Source organism: Dipodomys merriami, unplaced genomic scaffold (assembly GCF_024711535.1).
Source record: "Dipodomys merriami isolate MVZ:Mamm:240054 unplaced genomic scaffold, mDipMer1.0.p SCAF_29, whole genome shotgun sequence".
NCBI lineage: Eukaryota > Metazoa > Chordata > Mammalia > Rodentia > Heteromyidae > Dipodomys > Dipodomys merriami.
In genome coordinates, this window is record NW_027204381.1 from 19,143,919 (window position 1) to 19,162,136 (window position 18,218).

Genomic DNA, 18,218 nt, shown 5'->3' on the forward strand with positions numbered 1-18,218 from the left:
CGCTGGGTTTCCTCCCACCGAGGCCCCCTTACCCACTCCGCCCCTTCCCTGGCCGGCCAGCAGCTCCAGGCACCGCCTGGCCAATGGGACAAGAGCTTCAACCTGGTTCACAGAGGAGAAGCGGGAGGCTTGGCGCTCCCCCTGCGCACAAGGGGAATCCGAAACTGCACCTGTTGCTTCTCCGAGTCCAAGCTGTCCTCCTGCTTGGCTGCCTCCCAAGACAGCGCCCCGGATGCCCAGATCACCCACCCCTGCCGTCTTCTAAGGAAGTTGCCAGGATAGCGGGAAATTTCCGAGCGGGAATCCTGTCCTCTTACAAGATAGCCGCTTGGTGAGTTAGACTGTCCAGGCGGAGCCCTGCGTGTGCGGCCTCTGCCCTGCACTGCCCATCTCTCAGTCCCCGAAGGGCCTGTCTGGAGCCCGAGTGGCTGGGAGATGAATCCTCCTTCCTCGGCTCTGGCTAGAGCAGCAGCCATTATCTTTATGATAACTCAATTAGGCTGCAGCGACTCCCCCCAGCAAGAGGGGGAGACGAGAGCGAAGGAGACAGACAATTAGCTTAACAAGGATGAGCACCCAGTAGATGAGATCTCCTTTCTGCAGTCAAATAATTAAATTACAAGGCTGACCACAGTCCTCTGGCCTCCCGGGATTCTGCTATTCTCCCACCACCCCCAAACTAGCCATGGGAGGGCATGGCCTGTGGGGAGGGGTTGTGCCGGCATACACAGACTTCCAGAGCTCGGGGGGAGGGGGGCTGCCCCTGGGGGAGAGGCCAGGCATGGACATAGAAAAATCCCTCCATAGGGGCGTGGCTTAAGTGGTAGAGCACCTGCCTTACCAGTGCCAGGCCTTGAGTTCTAACCCCAGTATTTACAAAAGAAAAAGAAAGAGAAGGTGCCCACTGTGCATTGGCAGGAAGGAGGACCCAGAGAGCTGGTCGTGTGGGTGAGGCAGAATGGACGTGAGCCCCTGGGATGGAGGAACACGAGGTGGGAGATCAGTTCAGGCAGGGGCAGACTCTGGCAGTTAAGATGGGATTTTGATAATGGAACAAGTTACTAACGCAGGTTAATTCATTAATTAACCAATTCATCTAATATTTATGAAACGCGGGCTCTGCGAAGGCGGCACGTGGGCTGGGAAAGCAGAGACTCGCTGGGATTACAGGCAGAGCCTCGGGAGGGTATCACGGGGGGGGGGGGAAGGGGTGGGAGGTGGGGCGTTAGGCACCTCTGCTCAGTGCAGAGGGCGCTCCTCGGGGTGACAGGGACTTGAACACAAACGCTTGCCAACTATACGCGGGGTGAGGGAGGAGGAAAAGGCAGAGGCGAGAGGCCCGGCCCCCCATCATTCTCTGCAGCAGGGTCCTGAAGGGGTGAAGAACAGAGGCACGGGCGTGCGCTGCTCAGCGTGGCATCCGGCCACCATAAAGCTTTTATAGTCACTTGTTCGGGAGTGTCACGCAGTCCTGACCACCAAGCCCAGATCATAAACACTTTATGGGGTCTCACATTATCTGTCTTCGAGGCTGAGCCTTTTTATTTACTGTACCCGTTACCGGAGTGCGCAGGGCGTGGAGTCAGGGCCTCTCTGCCCATGTAGCATGGAGGCTGTGGCCAGGAGGCCTGGGTTCCCCATCGAGGGACCCCAGGGCAAAGGCCCTTCTCTCCACCACCCTGCTTCTGCCTCTGGACCAGGCCAGCTCAGGATGGGCCTTCCGATGCGAATAAGTCTCCTTTTCTAAGGAACGATCCCAGCGTCAGATTTTACCATAATCCTCTCTTCTCCTGACCACCATATTGGAATCTTTAAACCTGGGCCTCCTCCCTTGGAGGCCTCTATACAGCGTTCCTCCTGGAGGGCAGGGGCACATGTGTATTGGTAGAACTTCAGCAGTGCCTGGGATGGAGTGGGGGTGCAGTGTCACTGAATGGCTGAGCAGAGGCTCCCCGCCACCTTCACGCACCATCACCACCGTCAGCACGAGCCCCTCTGTCCCGGAAGGAGGTTGCTGGCTTCTGTGTTTCTAAAGCAAGGATGGTTGCTGGCATCAGCAGCTTCCTCAGCCTCCCTCCCTCCAAGGACTATTAGGTGTTATCCTTCCACAGACAGCGCCCCCTGCCTGTAAAGGCTAGTATGGCACCTTCCAAAGGCATTTCAGCCAAGAGCAGGTGTTTGGTTCATTCACTGGGGGTAGGACTCCAGGCTCCTAGGACTATGGCAGGATTGAACAGGGCCCTAACTGAAGTTGTGTGTTGAATAAGTAGGGAGAGATGTATGCGGGGGAGGGTATGGGCATTAAGGGTTAAGGCTGCCTGCGTGGGGGGTGAGGTGTTCTCTTATGCCTTCTCTCCATGGGGCCTGCCACTCCCTCCCAAGTCTGGCCTTGCTGACTGCAGGCAGGAAGCACCTCATGCCTTCATTTCACCTGCAGAAACCCTCAGGATGTGTCTTCACCCAACCAATGCCAAGGATCCCAGTGCTAGGCTCACCTTCCTGGTTAGCTAAACCTTCAGCCCAGGTGCCCAGGATGCTTTCAGGCTATATTATTTCCATCTGCAGGGGGCCCTAAGTCTAGGTTGGATCTCTACGCCCTCCTCTTCCCATCCCTCCAAGGATCTTTCTGGAAGTCTGGAGACAAGCACTGCCTCCCCTATAGACTGGTTGAGCCTGGCAGTCAGAGCCCTCATGCCAAGCCCGGCTGTGCTCGAAGCATCCCCCCAGCTGCTGGCCCCCTTGGGCAATTCCACTTGCAGCTGCCTTTTGTGGTTCAGGAACCACCGATGAAGCATTTGTGCCAATGTAAGTGCCTGCGTGCACACATGCGTGAGAGTGTGTGTGTGTGCTTGAGGGTGAATGGACGTGTGTGTTCCTCTGAGTGTGAATCTGTTGTGCAGCGTGTATGTGCCCTGTGTCTGTGCATGCACACACGGTCTGTACGTGTGTGTGCATGCATGGGTAGGTGTGTTCTGATCGTCCTGGCTCATTGTTTGGGGAATCCGTTCAAAGACAAGCAGTCCTGGAAGGAATGGAGTCAGTGGTTGCTTTCCAGATCCCAGAGCAGCATGGATTTCCCCCCCCCCACCCCAAACCCCTGCCTGGTACACCAGCCCTTGGCCCTATAGAAAACTGGGGGTGGGCTGGAAGGTTCTTATTTTATCTCAAGCTTCTGACACCCTGTCCTACCCCACCCCGCCCTTGTCTGTGCTCTTTACACCGCTGTTCTTGTACGATGCGTTCTCGGCGTGCAGTAGCGGTGGGGTCCGCCCATCCCTTCCTCCCTGGAGTCAGGCCCCCGTGCCATACCCGGGGACAGCGCCCCCCACCCCCATGTAGTTCTTGGAAGAGCACTGCCGCTAATCAAGCTGCATGATCATAATCAGCTTTGATGGGTTCTTCTGCAAAAGTGCATTCTAATGAGGCGAGGGCGCGGGAGTCGGCAAGCAGCCGGGGATGAGGGACCCTGGCTTTCGGAGGGGTAGGGGTGGGGCACAGGGCCTGTGGCCTTCCCATGAAGGCTATGGGCGTAAGAGGAGGCAGGTGGCCTTGTCCCTTCTAGGGCTGGATTTTTAAGAGCCTGATGGGGGGGGGTACAGACTCCTGTACCTCCCCCCACCTACCTCTACCGGGGAGACTTGTCGCTCAGCACTATCACAACAGGCCCAGCGAGTCGCTGAGACGGAATGCATCAGATTCAATTCATTAGGACGGATCGTCCCCTGAATGGGGCTGAATAATTGATGAGCAGAGCAGCTTCCAGGGTGTTCTGAGTACTTTAAGGCTCGCCGGAGCCCTGTTACTATTATTTATTTATTTATTTATCTCCACCAATGAACCCGGCCAAATGCTTGTTGGCGCATTGGGCACAGGGAGTAGAGCAAAGGTTAGATGTTTTAATATGTGATGTTTACACTGTCAGCTCGCGGTCCACTGCTTGTAACAGAAATGGATACAGGCGGCCGAGATGCTGTGACGGGGGTGGGGGTGGGGTGGGAGGTGGAGTGGGGGAGGGTTTGGGTGGGCAGGCTGCTCTATATTCCACAGCCACCAAGTAGATTGGCCCAGGATATGGACCTGGGGTGGTGGGGTTCTCTCTAGACCATGAAGGAGGCCTTGGTACCCCTCAGCTTGTCTGCAGCATAAGATGGAGAAGCAGGGAGGTAGCCATTTCAGGGTGTCCTACCTGTTCCCTAGGCCTAAAAGGACCTGGAGCCCCTCAGCTCTTGGGGCTTTGTGGCAAGGATTCTTGTTAATCACCCCAACCCAGACTAACGTCTCAGGTTTAGTTCAACAAGCACACCCTGTCTGGCACCTTGACAGGTGGCAGGCACACAGAGAGGCTTGTGACATGGCCCTGAGCACTGTTTTGAGAGAGAGAGAGAGAGAGAGAGAGAGAGAGAGAGAGAGAGAGAGAGAGAGAGAGAGAGAGAGAGAGAGAGAGAGAGAGAGAGAGAGAGAGAGAGAGAGAACAGCACGCCAGATGACAAGGAGCCATTTTTGGTTTTTGGTGGTACTGGAGTTTTGAGCTCAGGTCCTTGCTTGTTTAGCTGGGGTCCTATTATTTGAGCCATGCCTCCATGCTGGCTTTGTTAGCTGGTTATTTAGGAGAGGGAGGCTTATAGACTTTTCTGCCCAGGCTGGCTTTGAACCATGATCTTGCAGATCTCAGCCTCCCGAGTAGCTAGGATTACAGGTGTGAGCTACTGGTGCCAGGTTCACAAGGATCTGTTGGATTTTGCTGTCAGTTTCCCAGCCATCCCCCAGTGTTCCTCACTCCCCGAAAACCCCCTCCTCATCACCTGCTTGAAGGGCTAAAATCGAGCCCGGCATCTGTCCCCCAAACCCTGAGTTTCCTCTTCCACCTACCATGTCTCCATTCAATCTCGCTTATTATCTCAGAGAAGACAAAAGATACCAGGTCTGAGATCCATGGTTTTTTCCCCCCATGGATCAGGGGCCTTTTTTTGGTCTGGACCCAAAATGAACCTCATCTTTTTTTCTTTCCCATGGACCATGCGTGGGTCCATGCTAGCTCTCCTGTCCTGGTTAACAGCCCTTCCCTCTCTTCTCTCAGGGATGTGTGTGGTCAGGACCCGAGCGCAGCCCATCTGGTCCCCAGGGTGACCAGGAACCCTCCTCTAATGCACTGTCTGTTGGTTTCAAAGAACACAACTTCACAACCTCAGGATCGAGGGCGCCAGTCACTGGCTCACACATCCCCTTACTTGCTCATTTATATTCATTCATTCCATCCGCCAGGCAGACACCCTCTGCTAGGTGAGCATGAGGGGTTGGGGGCGAGGGAGGCAGGCTTTCTGGGCCTTGGGTGGCACTAGTAAGTGAAGATCCTTCCCTACCGTGCCTTTGAGACAGGGGGCCTGCATGGGCTCCTGCACTGGCCCCCATTGCTGGTCTCAGAGGGGCCCTGCGGAGTTCCTCGTGGCTCTCTTCTGACATCAGGGGCTATACGCAGCACACCATCCCTAGCCTCAGCTTCCTGCCCAGAAATTGAGCTACATTTTTCTCTTAGTACCCAAGCTCTGGTGTCTCTGGGGGCGGGGGTCATCACTGCCTTGTCTTGAAGTCTGTGTGGGAAACTGAGGCAGAGCTACTCTGGACTTTCTTCTTTTCTTTTCCTTTTTTTTTCTTTCTTTCTTTTTTTTTTACCAGTCCTGGGGCTTGAGCTCAGGGTCTGGGCACTGTCCCTGAGCTTCTTTTTGCTCAAGGGTAGCGCTCTACAACTTGAGCCACTGCACCACTTCCGTCTTTTTCTGTTTAGGTGGCGCTGCGGAATGGAACTCAGGGCTTCAGGCATGCTAGGCAAGCACTCTACCACTAAGTCACATTCCCAGCCCCCTCTCAACTTCCTCGTGTCCACTCATAGTCTTCCATCCTCTTCCCTTTCTTCCAAACATCAGGCTCTTTCCTTCTGCCTTCCACCCACTCATGATTGCTGCCGCCCGCGTGGCTGGCTGGAGAAGGGCATACAGCTGGGGAGGCCAGAGGGCGGCGGCTGGGGCTGGGGCCGGACCTACCTTTGACAGCCACGTGCACGGTCTGGCTGATGGAGAGCTGGGGCTGGATGAGGACGCTGCACAGGTACTCCCCCTCGTCCATGCCCTTCTGCACGTCCGTCAGCTTCAGGGTCCCGTTCTCGAACACCACCTGCCGGTGGTTGTCCGGCAGCAGCAGGGCGTCCTTGTACCACTTGATGGAGTAGTAGGGGTAGCCGATGACCCTGCAGTTGATGAGGGTGTCTCTTCCGGCCACAGCTGTGATGTTCTTCATCGCCCGGATGCTGGGGGGTCCTGAAGGGTCGGGAGGGAGGAGGCAGACAGGAGGGGCAAGCGGTGTTGTCAGCCAGGGCCAGCTGGGTGCCACCCTGGGGTGCTCTTCTCAGTTGCTTGGCCTCTGAGACTTCCAGGGGAGGGGGGGGAATGGATGTGGAGTGGACATTGGGTTGGGGCAGAGGGAGGCCTTTCCAAGACTGGAGTCAGAGGCCGGGATTGGGGGTTTTGCTCACACTGGTTGGGGGAGTCAGGGCTATGTGGGTCAGTGGGCAGGTGCAACACGTATATGGGTCAGTGGGCAGGTGCAACACGTATATGTGTGTGTAGGGGCTCAGAGGCCATTGTGTGGGGATCCCATGCAGGGAGGGCCCCCAGAAACTCTCCAAGCCCAGGTCTCCAGCAGTGGATGAGGGGCAGGGTTAGAAGATGGGGGGAGGGGACTGCAGCTCTGTCCCCTTTCCTGTTCTGAGAAGGGTGGGCAGGGCATAGCCAGAGGAGGGTGGGCACCCAGAGCAGGTGGACGTGACACTAATCCCCTCTAGGACCTTCTCTGCCCCTAGCCCGGTGCCCCTTCCCTCCAGCTCCCCAGTTCCTCCTCTGCTAGGGGTCACTGGCAGGGTCAGACAAAAACCAGTCAGAGCCACAGGGCTGTAGAGCATCAGAGGAGATAGACAACAGAAGTGTGTGTGGGGGGGGGGGTGGCCATCTTGAAGACCCTCCCTGACTCTTGGAGGTTGCTGGCCTCCCCCAAGTCTCAGCTCCAGCCTCCTACAAGGCTGAAGTCTTGTGTGTGTGTGGGGGGAGGGCAAGACATGATACCCCAACTCCTGGCTGCCTATACTTCCTGGAGCACTTAGGGGCTCAGTGGGAGATGCTGGGGTCACAGCTGCCGCTGAAGGTCAACTTGCTTTGTACCCCTGCCCTATATCTGTCCTTGCAAGGTCTTGGTGGGGCTGGCAGATGCTAGCAGGTGCATAGCATGGTGGGGGTGGGGTGGGGGGCAGATCAGGCCACAGGAGAGAGGTAGAGAATAAGAATGGGGTGAATTCTACCAGACACACACTCACACATAAGAATGGATGACAGGGATGTGGAGGGTAGGAGAAGGGGGGAGAGAGAGAGAGAGAGAGAGAGAGAGAGAGAGAGAGAGAGAGAGAGAGAGAGAGAGAGAGAGAGAGAGAGAGAGGAAGAAGGAGGAGGAGGAGGAGGAAGGGGGACTATTAAAATCAAAATGATGTTTAATTTTTAAAAAAAGAAAACAAAGTACTAATCACCACAAGAATAATGGTAACCACAGAGATGGAAAGGAACTCAAAAGCCTATTCTGATATTTAAATGTAGACAGGCACCTCTTACGTTTATTCGTGCCTGATATTCAGCACTGCCCACCGAGTTCCGCGCGGTGCACCGGTAAACACCCCCGTCTCGGATCTGGGGGCCCGTGACGTTCATGTGGCTGATGGTGGTACCGTCGGACATGGTGTACTGGTTGGTGCGGTGGCCTCCGTCCCGCACGATGGACTCGTCATCCAGGGCCCAGGTGAGCGTGGGGGGCGGGGCGCCCTTGGCCGCGCACATCAGGGAGAATTGTTCCCCAGGGTTCACCACCTTCTCGCTGAAGGACGAGATGATGCGAGGCGTGCCGTCTGCAGGGAGCAAGGAGCCCCCTTCAGGGTCAGCTGAGCCACAGAGAGACTGTCCCCCCCCTCCCCAGACCACCCTACCTAGAATGGGGAGGATCAAAGCAGTAGCTGTGATATCAGTAAAGAAGGGTCACCTGTCCACTGTGAACGTCGCGGTCCTGGGCAATGCAACTACTACGGCCTGTGGATTGACGCCTGGCCTTTGCTGCTTAGTTTCCTGTGTGTGTGTGTGTGTGTGTGTGTGTGTGTGTGTGTGTGTGTGTGCGTGCGCATGCACGTGCCCGTGCGTGCCAGTCCTGGGGCTTGAACTCAGGATGTGGGTGCTGCCCTTTAGTTTTTTGTTGCTGTTGCTGTTGTTGAACTCAGGGCCTGGGCACTGTCCCTAAGCTTTTAGCTCAAGGCTAGAGCTTTACCACTTTGAGCCACAGCTCCATGTCCAGTTTTCTGGAAGTTCATTGGAGATAAGAGTCTCCTGGACTTTCCTGCCCGGGGCTGGCTTTGAACTGCTTTCCTCAGCCTCCTGAATAGCTGGGATTACAGATGTGAGCCACGGGTGCCCTCTTTGCTCCCGTCTGGCACTCTACCACTAGAGCCACACCCTCACTTTTTGTGTTTAGTGGTTAATTGGAGATAAATATCATAAGGACTTTCCCAGCTGTCTTTGAACTGAAATCTTTAGATTTCAGCCTCCAGAGGGGCTAGAATTACAGGCATGAACCACCAGAGCCCGACTGCTACCCTCAGCCATATGCTAGTGTTGTCTTGTGGAGGGGAGGGTTATTTTACCTCTCAGAGTCTTCCCATCTCTTAATGGTGGCAGATGCAAATGCCAGTGACAATGACTACCCCCCTCCCCTTATTGGGGCATCGTGGGGATTAAATCAAGGAATGCATCTGGTGAATAAATGCTCTTACAACGAACATTCTGAAACTTAAAAGGCAGCTGTGTGTGGTGCTATGTGTGGAATGTGCTGTGGAGTTGGATCCTAGCTCTCTGTGAACTTGATCATGTTAGTGGGGGGGGGGAGGAAGGGGGGGGAACAGGATGGATGCTGTGGGGTGGCAACCCTATTCACAAAAGACCTTAAGTTTGAAGATTCAAATCCACATCACCCAGAGACAGTGCAGGTGAGAGTCTGGCCTGGGCTTAAGCCTTAGCTTAACTGAGTGACCTGAGATGAGATCATTAACATTCCATAGCCTATCCACCGTCCAGTGGAATGCAGGAGGGGGGATGCAATTAATTATTAACCCGGGTCATCCTCTCACATCAGATTATTGTAAGTGATTAAAAAGACATGAAGCACAAATATGTACCATTATGATGTGTCAATTAAAAATAAAACAATGTATGCTGGGCGTAGTGATGCATAACTATAATCACAGCACTTAGAAGGCTGAGGCAGGAGGGTTGAAAGCTGGAGACGGGCCTGCGCTACACAGGGAGACCCTATCTCAAAATAAGTAAATACATACATACATACATAGCTAAATAATGCCATAAAATAGGTGTCAAATACTTTTAAAGTAAAAAAAGAAAATGTACCAAAAGAAAGAAAGGCAAATGGAACACCACAGCATTCTTTGTATCCGGTCAGCGTGGCAGACCAAAAGGTTCATGTAAATCTGCGCTCTGGCCAGCCTGCCAGCCCTGTCCCTATTTCTGGGGGAGGGGGGTGGAGGGGAGGTGGGAGTTGTCATTTGGCCTTCGGCTCTCTTCTGCCTCCTCCTGGCTTTCCAATGGCCTCACCTTCCTGCTCTGCCCACCCCCCCAACCCATGGCCTATTTAACATATGCCTGTCCCAAGCTGGCTAGGGTGGGTCTGCTTCCCAGCTGGAGTGCGTTCCCGTGGGCTTCCTCAGGAATGAAGGGCCTGTGCTGGGCTGCTGTTCTTGCTTGTTGGGAAGAGACCCAGGATGGGCGCAGGGGGGTGAGGGTGAAGGGTCCGCCCTGGGACTGGGGGCCAGTGGGGTGTCACCCTGCCGTGGCAGCGGGGCCTGTGGCTGTGGCCTTGCTTGCGTTCGACATCTTTTGGCAGCAACACAAAGCCCCTGGAAGGCACTGGTCTGTCTGTGGTCTGTTTGTGTTTGAGCAGTAACAAAGGAGGAGCGGGAAGCAGACACCTAAACTTGTTGGTAAGTTGTCTCTTCGTGCCAGTGGGCAGGAGGTGCCTCCCCTACGTGTCCACAGCACCCCCGTTTCAGGACTCAGGGCCTGGTGAATGGAGGGCCAGCTGGGTCTGAATTCCCACCCACCTTAGGCAACGTGTGCAGCAAACGGCCTGAACAACCATACACAGAGAGAGGCCAGCCAGGTGGAAGAAGAGACAAGGTGGGAAACAAGACCCCTGGTTAAGAGCCAGGGGGAAAGAGGTCTGGTAGAGGATGCTGAAGCCTACAGGCTTCCTTCTAGAAGCCTGAAACCCTTTGAGGACCCCCACCCCCAGGAAGAGTCCCCTAATCGCACAGCTCTAGTCATTTTGGAGGGCAAAGGCAATCTGATGGTTAAGAGGCCTGAGTTCAAATCCCCGTCTGTCCCTGGGGCAGCAGCGCTGTGTGATCTTGGGCCATTGACAAAACCCTCAGTTTCCTGAATTGCCAAATAGGTGACATTAACAAGGACTTGTGGTCAGGGTCCTTGGGAGGCTGAGAGGAGACAGGCTTGCGGCTCAGAGCGCGGTGACGCTGGGAGAGCCCACTCTAACCCATCGCCAGGATGGCAGAGGGAGGGGACCTGCCCCGGCTTACCCTCCAGCACAATGATGGCGAAGTCCTGGGCCGTCTGGCTCTTGCGGGTGGCAAAGCACTGGTAGGCCCCCGAGTGGCTCTTCTGGGCCGAGGTGATGAGCAGGGTCTCGTTGCTGAGCCCTCGGATGGAGATGGCCTCGTCGGGCAGCACCAGCTCTGTGTTCCGGTACCAGCGGATGCTGAACTCTGGGGAGCCCGTGAGGGCGCAGGACAGGATGACCGTGCTGCCGATGCCCGTCTTCAGCTTCTTTGGTGTCAGGCTCACGTGAAGGGGGTCTGGGCCGGGCCGGGCAGGGGTGACATAAGGGAAATGGGTGAGGAGGCAGGCGGATGAGAAAAGACAGAGGGTTTAGTGTGGGCGGAGGGGGGCTGGGGCTGGCCATGTTTGCAGGGCCCAGACCTCTGTGTGGCTTGGGACAGGGGCACTCTCTGCTCTAGGCCTCAGTTTACTCCTCTGCTACATGGCAGAGGCAGGCCAGGGAGTCCTCCCCTGATGGCCTGTGCTTCTCTGATTTGGGTCCCTGGGCCAGGGAGGGACTACCAAAGCTCAACTTGGGGGTGGGAACCTGGCTTGCTCACCTTGCTCCCAACCCCCCCCCCCCCCGAGTCAGGGAGGCACCCATGGCCCCACTTGCTGGCAAGTGCTCTACCACCCGAGCCACAGCGCCACTTCCGGTTTTCTGGTGGTTTATTAGGGATAAGAGTCTCATGGACTTTCCTGCCTAGGCTAACTTTGAACCTTGGTCCTCAGATCTCAGCCTCCTGAGTAGCTAGGATGACAGGTATGAGCCACCCGCGCTCGGCTAGCCATGTCTATTTCTAATGCCAGGATGGGAAGCCGGAGTTTCAGACAGACTGGCTATCCTCCCCTCCCTCCAGGACTATCCACCAGGGCAGCTGGGGGAGGGGGTTGGGGGGTCCTCCCTGCTCACTGAGTGCATCCCCAACCTACCGATGACCGTGAGGGTGCCCGTGGCCTCTGCCGAGCCGAAGGTGTTGGTGACTTCACAGATGTAGCTGCCACTGTCCTCTGTGCGCAGGTCGCTGATGCTCAGCCCTGTGATGCGCTTGGTCCAGCGGCTGTCTGCGGGGAGGGGCCGTCCGTCCTTGAGCCAGCGGACGGCAGGGAGGGGGTATCCTGAGGCGGTGCAGGGCAGCTCCACCGTGCGGCCAGTCCACACTTCCTGGGAGTGGAAGCCGTCCAGGATGGTGGGGATGGACTCGGCGGGGTCTGGAAGAAGAGAGGGCCGGCAGGGCGGGTCAGCTGTGGATGGTGAAGAGAGGCCGGGAGAGGAAGAGGAGGGGCCTGCAGACAAGCCCACATCTACTGTCCTCATCATGAGCAGGCCCCGCCAGAGAGCACTGCAGGGAGAGCACACGCGTCCGCGTGTGACCCCGCACCAGGCCTGCCACTTCCCAGCCCACTTCCCAGTTCTTTGTCTGGGTCTCCAGCTGAGCTGGGGGAGCCTCTCAGGGACGGGGAACAGCCTCCCTGCCCCACCCCGCCTTCTTTTGCCTGAATTCCATAGACTCTACCCAGGCCCAGAAAAATCTAGAAGTGATGCCTCTGCAGGACTCCTCTCTTCCCAATAGTGTTGCTCTATGTTGCATCTTCAAACCAAGAAGCAGCAGCTCATACAAGATGTGTGGCCCCAGGCAGTGGGAGAGCCAGGGTCCTGTGGCTGGGAGGTGGCTGACACCTGCGTCATTGCTGCTATCAACACAGTGTGTGTGTGTGTGTGTGTGTGTGTGTGTGTGTGTGTGTGTGTGTGTGAATGGGACTCTGCCCCTGCTGTACGGCCCCCACAGATTCCTCACTTTGCATCCCTCTTCCTCTCCTGAATCCCAAGGGCTTCTGTGATGGGTCTCCAGCCTGGCCTCATCCCAACAGCCTCCTCTTCTGCTGCCTCCACACGGTGGCAAGCTAGGCCCCCCGGGGAGGGGCGGCGGGGGGGGGGGAAGGCCCAGACCCATTGTCTTTCACAAGCCAGCTTCAGTGTCCTCATCTGCATGCCCTGTGCCACCGGGCTCTAGTTCATCGTTTTTCCTTCCTTTTATTGTCAAATTTCCCCCTCCTTTTTTAAAAGAAAAAAAAAAAGGCAATGAAAAAACACAGGTAATGTATGCATACGGCAAAACTTCAGAGAGACAGCGAGACAGCAGAAGGAATGGTGGAGGCTGGCCCCGTGCCTTGGCCTTCAGCCTGGCACCCCCCGCCCCCATCACCACCATCACCACCATCCATGACAGCAGCAACCGCAGGCCATGCGTCCATCTTCCTGGAAGACCACAGGCTCCTTGAGGCAGTGTGGACAGTGAGGTCCCTCCCGTGCCTGGCACAGAACACAGCCCCGGGCTGTTGGCCCATCAGGTCTGCCACTGAGGCATTGGGCTTGCCAGCGAGCTGCATTTTCCCGCATAAAACTCCACATGACAGAGACAGGAGGAGTAATGGAGCTGCCTAGAGTCCATGGTCGTTGAGACCAGAGAGGGACAAAGATCAGCCCAGGATCACCCAGCAGACTGCACATCTGAAATCAGGCCCCCGGCCCTTGTGGAGTAGCTAGTGCCCAAGGTGCACTCATGGAACTTGCTAGATTTTGCTCGGAAAGTGGCGGTGAGAGCAGCTGACTGGTCGGCCCCCGGTCACCTACGAGAGCTGTCCTCTGTCCTCTAATGTTCATGCTCCCTGGGGAGGGGGCTTTCCAGAGACTCTCTGCTTCCTCTCCAGGGCTTTGCTGGGGCTGCTGGGAGGCCGGGCTGGGGCCAGAAAGCCCACAGATGTAGGTTCTGCGTGGACCCCGACAGGCCCCGTATCTTGGGTCTCAGGGTCTCAGAGTCGTGTCCCGCTCATCTCAGACGACTGGCGGCCCGACACGTGCCACAACGGTTCACAGATGACACCGGGGGCCTCCCTGCCAGATTCAGGGGCCTCTTCTGCATCCCACTTCACCCCTGTGGGGACATTCGGGGTAAACAAACCCAGTGCCTGGAGGGGGGGGGGATTACTCAATGTGACACTTAATTGATGCAAAATACACAAATTCCATGGCACACGGCAGAATTTACAAGCGGAAGGGGCCGCCAGGGCGGTGGAGGGGGGGGGAATTAATCACCGAGGCTCAGGCGTGAAATTAAATTCTGAGGGAAAGAAACCTCTTTCATTACTGCGGAGCAGAAGTAAAATGCTGTGGCGTGTACACACGACAGCCCCCCGGGAGGGTGGGGGGGGAGCGGGGCTGGGGTGTGTGTGTGGGAGGGGACACAGATGGCTCTGTCCGAGAGATCGTGGGGGTCCTGGGTGTCCCCTGAAGGGCTGCTGCGACCTCCGGCAGCCTCTGTTCCAGGTCCTGGCTGGTGTGACCAGCCTGGCGTCTCAGCGTCTCTGGGCAGGGTGGGACTCAGTGAACCCCACTGGGAGCTGAGTGGGCACGATGGTGTGACAATAGACTTCTTCTTGCAACGGTCATCTAACTTGGAAAACGTGGCGAGGATGAAAGCTGGCTCCTGTCTCGGGAACATGGCAGGGCCAGGATGCCAGGCGCCCCCTCCCAGGGACCACATGGCACCGCAAAGCCTCCCAGCCTTGTCTTCCTCAGAGCCGCCAGGGCGGCACAGCTGGTCACTCCCATTTGCAGACCAGGGGGCTGAGGCCTGGAGGCCAGATGCATCTGATGCCAGCAGATACCATTACCTAGCCAGGGCTAGTGGGCGATGGGCCCATTTGTAAATCCCTCCCCCCAACAACAACAGCAACAACACACCTCTTCATCCCTCCCTTCCCCTCCTCCTCCACAGCCATGTTCCACTTGTGGCCATCTCCAGCCCATGTCTCCCCCCTCCCACCGCCTCTCTCCTTTGTGCCCAGGAACCCTGAACAAACGTGTCCTTAGAGGAGCTCCCGAGTCCTGGCCACTAGAGAGTGGATCACATCAATCACACCCTTGTCCGGCCTCCATGGAACAGAACCCCACCTGCAAGAGGTCAGGGCTGGCTCCCCGGCACCAATGCCCCCGCATTAAACATTTGCTGAGACAAGCAGCTTCCAGACAAGTTGTACTGTTCCATCCCATCCAGCCCCATCCAGCCCCATCCAGCCCCATGTAGCCCCATCCAGCCCCATCCAGTCCCATCCAGCCCCATCCAGCCCCATCCAGCCCCATCCAGCCCCATCCTGTCCCATCCAGTCCCATCCTGTCCCATCCAGTCCCAGCCCATCAGGCCCCTTGTCACTGCACAACCCCTCCCCTACCCCCCCCCCCCCGTGTCCCTCCCTTCTGTGCCCCCTCCTTCCTTCCCCCTCCGCCACCTTCCTTTGTCTTTGTGGTCTCTCCATTCTGCTTCCTGGCCCTGCGTTATCTCTCACTGTCTGGGCCTCTCTCCCTTGGCTTGGCCTCGGGAAACCCTTCCCTTCTCTGCTTCTCTTCTTTGGGTTGGGCTTTATCTGTGGGTGCTGGGTAGTGTGGTACCTTCCTCTCTCTCCTGATGAGAGTGTGCCCCACAGGTGGTAGTGGGGGGGATAAGGAGAAGAAGGGTTGGCATATCTTCCACATTAAAAGGGGACCCCTACTTCCCACCCCCAAAGCCGGAGGTCCATCCAGCAGACAAGAGGATGAAGGGCTTGGCTGTTACGAAGAGAACAGAGCAGGCCTGCAGAAAGGGGCTTCTGTGCTTTTCCCACATGGTATGAGAAGCATGCAAATGAGATGCAAAACACCACACAAACAAGTCCCTATAATTTGGAGGCAAACCACTCTGACACAACGCTTTTGGGAATCGGGCTGCAGATTCAAAAGGGGAACCACAAAACCTACGGTGAAACGCAGCCCCCATCTCCCCCCACTCTCCCACCACAGCGGCACATTTCTGTTCCTGTTGATTAACGCCATAAATATTTACTTGGCACCTACTATGTGCTGGGCACAGGGCCAGGCACCACAGACACGGGATCAAGGGGAAAGCCTGCCTATTACGTTCCCAGTTCCTGCTCTCTGAGTCTGGCCCCCTCTGAGATAGAGGGCAAATGTGAGGTTTGGGGGGGCTCTGTGCTGAGGGGGCAGATCTCCCCACCTGCAGAATTCAGAGGCAGGCAAAGCCAAGCGCTTATCTAGTGTCTGGCTTGTCGGAATGCGTGACTTAAGGGGTCTAATCTCCTCCCTCCCCTAAAAAGCCCCTGGTATTAAGACTGTCCGCTGGTTCTCTGTCCCAAAGCCACGCCCACATCAGCTCCTCAGAGATTTTCAAATTGTAGGTCACAAACCATTAGGAGGTTGTAAAATCCATTTGGTGAGTTGCAACCAGCATTTAGGAAAATCAAAGTAGGACAGAAGAGACCACAGTGCATTGCAGTGTGTGTGTGTGTGTGTGTGTGTGTGTGTGTGTGTGTGTGTGTGTGTGTGTGTGTGTGTGTGTGTGTGTGTGTGTGTGTGTGTGTGTGTGTGTGAGGCTGGGGGGGAATGCCGGCATGTACTTCATTAGGCCATGTCAGAACACATCCCATTACTGTCCAAAATCCCTGGACCCTCTCAGGAGAGCCAGCCTCCAAGGATGCCACATGCCTCCCTTCCTCTCTGCTGGAGGTTGGTGCGGACACTCTGCTGCCCCCTTTCTAGGGGACATGCAGCTGGACTCTAGGGTCATGGGAATCAGGGGTTCTACCACTTGTGCCATACCCCCTAGCCCTTTTGGCTTTACTTATGTTTCAGATAGGGTCTCTCTCTCTCTCTCTCTCTCTCTCTCTCTCTCTCTCTCTCTCTCTCTCTCTCAACCTAAGCTGGTCAGAGATATTCCTATCTCTCTCTCCTGCAGAGCTGGGAATCACAGGCATGAGTCACCGTACCCAATGTTGAACAGCATCTTTAAAAATACCAATAGACATGAGAGAATGCAATAGTCCCCCCAAATCCAGACAAGCAGTGATCATTTGGGCGTATCAGATTTTACCATTGCCTTCCTGACCAGCAAACACAAGAGGCAGGAAGGGTGGATCCGTAACTCCCCAGCAGTGCATAAAGGTTCACATCAGCTCTTCAGGGAGAGCCAAGTGTCCCCTGATTCTGACTCCTGGAAAGAATTAATCTCTGGAGGCCAAAGGGGAAGGGCCTTGCCCATCCCGCACTCTTCAATCACTTTCTCTGAGGCCCCCGGGATGCAGGGGATGCCTGGGTCTGTGGCTGGAGACATGCCGGCCCACCTGTAGTCTCTGACTCACCGGTCACGGAGAGGCGGGCCCCGTTGCTCTGCCTGGTCTCTCCGCTGTACTTGTGCTTGGTGATGCAGCGGTAGGTGGAGAGGGCGTCTTCCTTTTGCACGTCAGCGATGTACAGCCCTCCGTGGGAAGTGATAAAAAACCTATTTCCTGCAGATACAACCAGGATAGAGCCCGTTACTCCCAACCTGGGCAGCTCTGGCTGATAGTTGTCATCTGGGCTGGAGTTGTCACCCGGGAGAAGAGGCCATAGGGGTGACAAGGGGTAAAGCAAGTGCACCTTAAAAGGCAAAAGGGCATTGGCATACCAGATGAGGCTCTCTCCCACAACACATGACAAACAGAAATGATAGTGATTGTTCTCTCTCTCTCTCTCTCTCTCTCTGCAAATACTCAGGGCCTGGGTACTGTCCCTGAGCCTCTTTGTGCTCAAGGCTAGCACTCTACCACTTTCCACTTCGTGCCACAGCGCCACTTCCAGTTTTCTGGTGGTTAACTGGAGCTAAGAGTCTCATGGGGACCTTTCTGCCAGGGGCTGGCTTCGAACCACGACCCTCAGATCTCAGGCTCCTGAGTAGCTAGGAGTACAGGTATGAGCCACCAGCACCCGGCTGTCCCTGTGCATTTTTTTTTTTTGCTCAAGGTTGGTGCCCTACCACTTGAGCCACAGCTCCCCTTCTGACTTTTTGGGAGCTTATTAGAGATATGAGTCTCACGAACTTTCCTGCCCAGGCTGGCTATCAACTGTGGTCCTCAGAGCTCAGCCTCCTGAGTAGCTGGGATTACAGATGTGAGCCACTGGTGCCCAGCAATAATTGTTCTCCTCTTAAGTGTAGATGCTTTCGGGTTTGATGGCAAGAAGCGGGGTTTAGAGTCAAAACACTGTCTGTCTCATCTACTCTCCAGCTAAAGGTACTTAATCTCTCTGAGACTTACCTGTACAATGAGATGCAAGTGATAAAAATACAAAAGAAACAATAAGATGTTTAGCATAGCTGGGCACTGGTGGCTCATGCCTGTAATCCTAGCAAGGAAGCTGAGATCTGAAGGTCAAAATTCAAAGCCAGCCTGGGCAGGAATGTCTGTGAGACTCTGATCTCCAATAAGATACCAAAAACAGCCAGAAATGGAGCTGTGGTTCAAGTGGTAGAGAGCTAGCTTTGAGAAAAAAACATGCTCAGGGACAGCACCCAGACTCCAAGTTCAAGCCCATGCTGGTGCACACACACACACACACACACACACACACACAAGTTAACCTAGAGAAAGTGCCTGCAACTTCTTTCACGTTCATTGCTTTACTGGCTCCTAAAACAAGTTGAGCTA

The 18,218-nt window shown here is 55.7% G+C and overlaps 1 protein-coding gene across 1 annotated transcript in view; it reads right to left on the reverse strand.

Annotated features, from left to right (window-relative positions):
- Nucleotides 1-18,218, reverse strand: part of Dscaml1 (DS cell adhesion molecule like 1) — a 248,320-nt gene that overhangs the window by 58,735 nt on the left and 171,367 nt on the right. The window contains exons 4-8 of the mRNA XM_070038562.1: nt 16,896-17,042; nt 11,637-11,915; nt 10,685-10,960; nt 7,643-7,939; nt 6,039-6,311 (exon numbers count right to left, since the gene is read on the reverse strand). Of these exons, the coding sequence (XP_069894663.1) occupies nt 6,039-6,311; nt 7,643-7,939; nt 10,685-10,960; nt 11,637-11,915; nt 16,896-17,042 (1,272 nt within the window). The remainder of the gene's footprint in view (nt 1-6,038; nt 6,312-7,642; nt 7,940-10,684; nt 10,961-11,636; nt 11,916-16,895; nt 17,043-18,218) is intronic.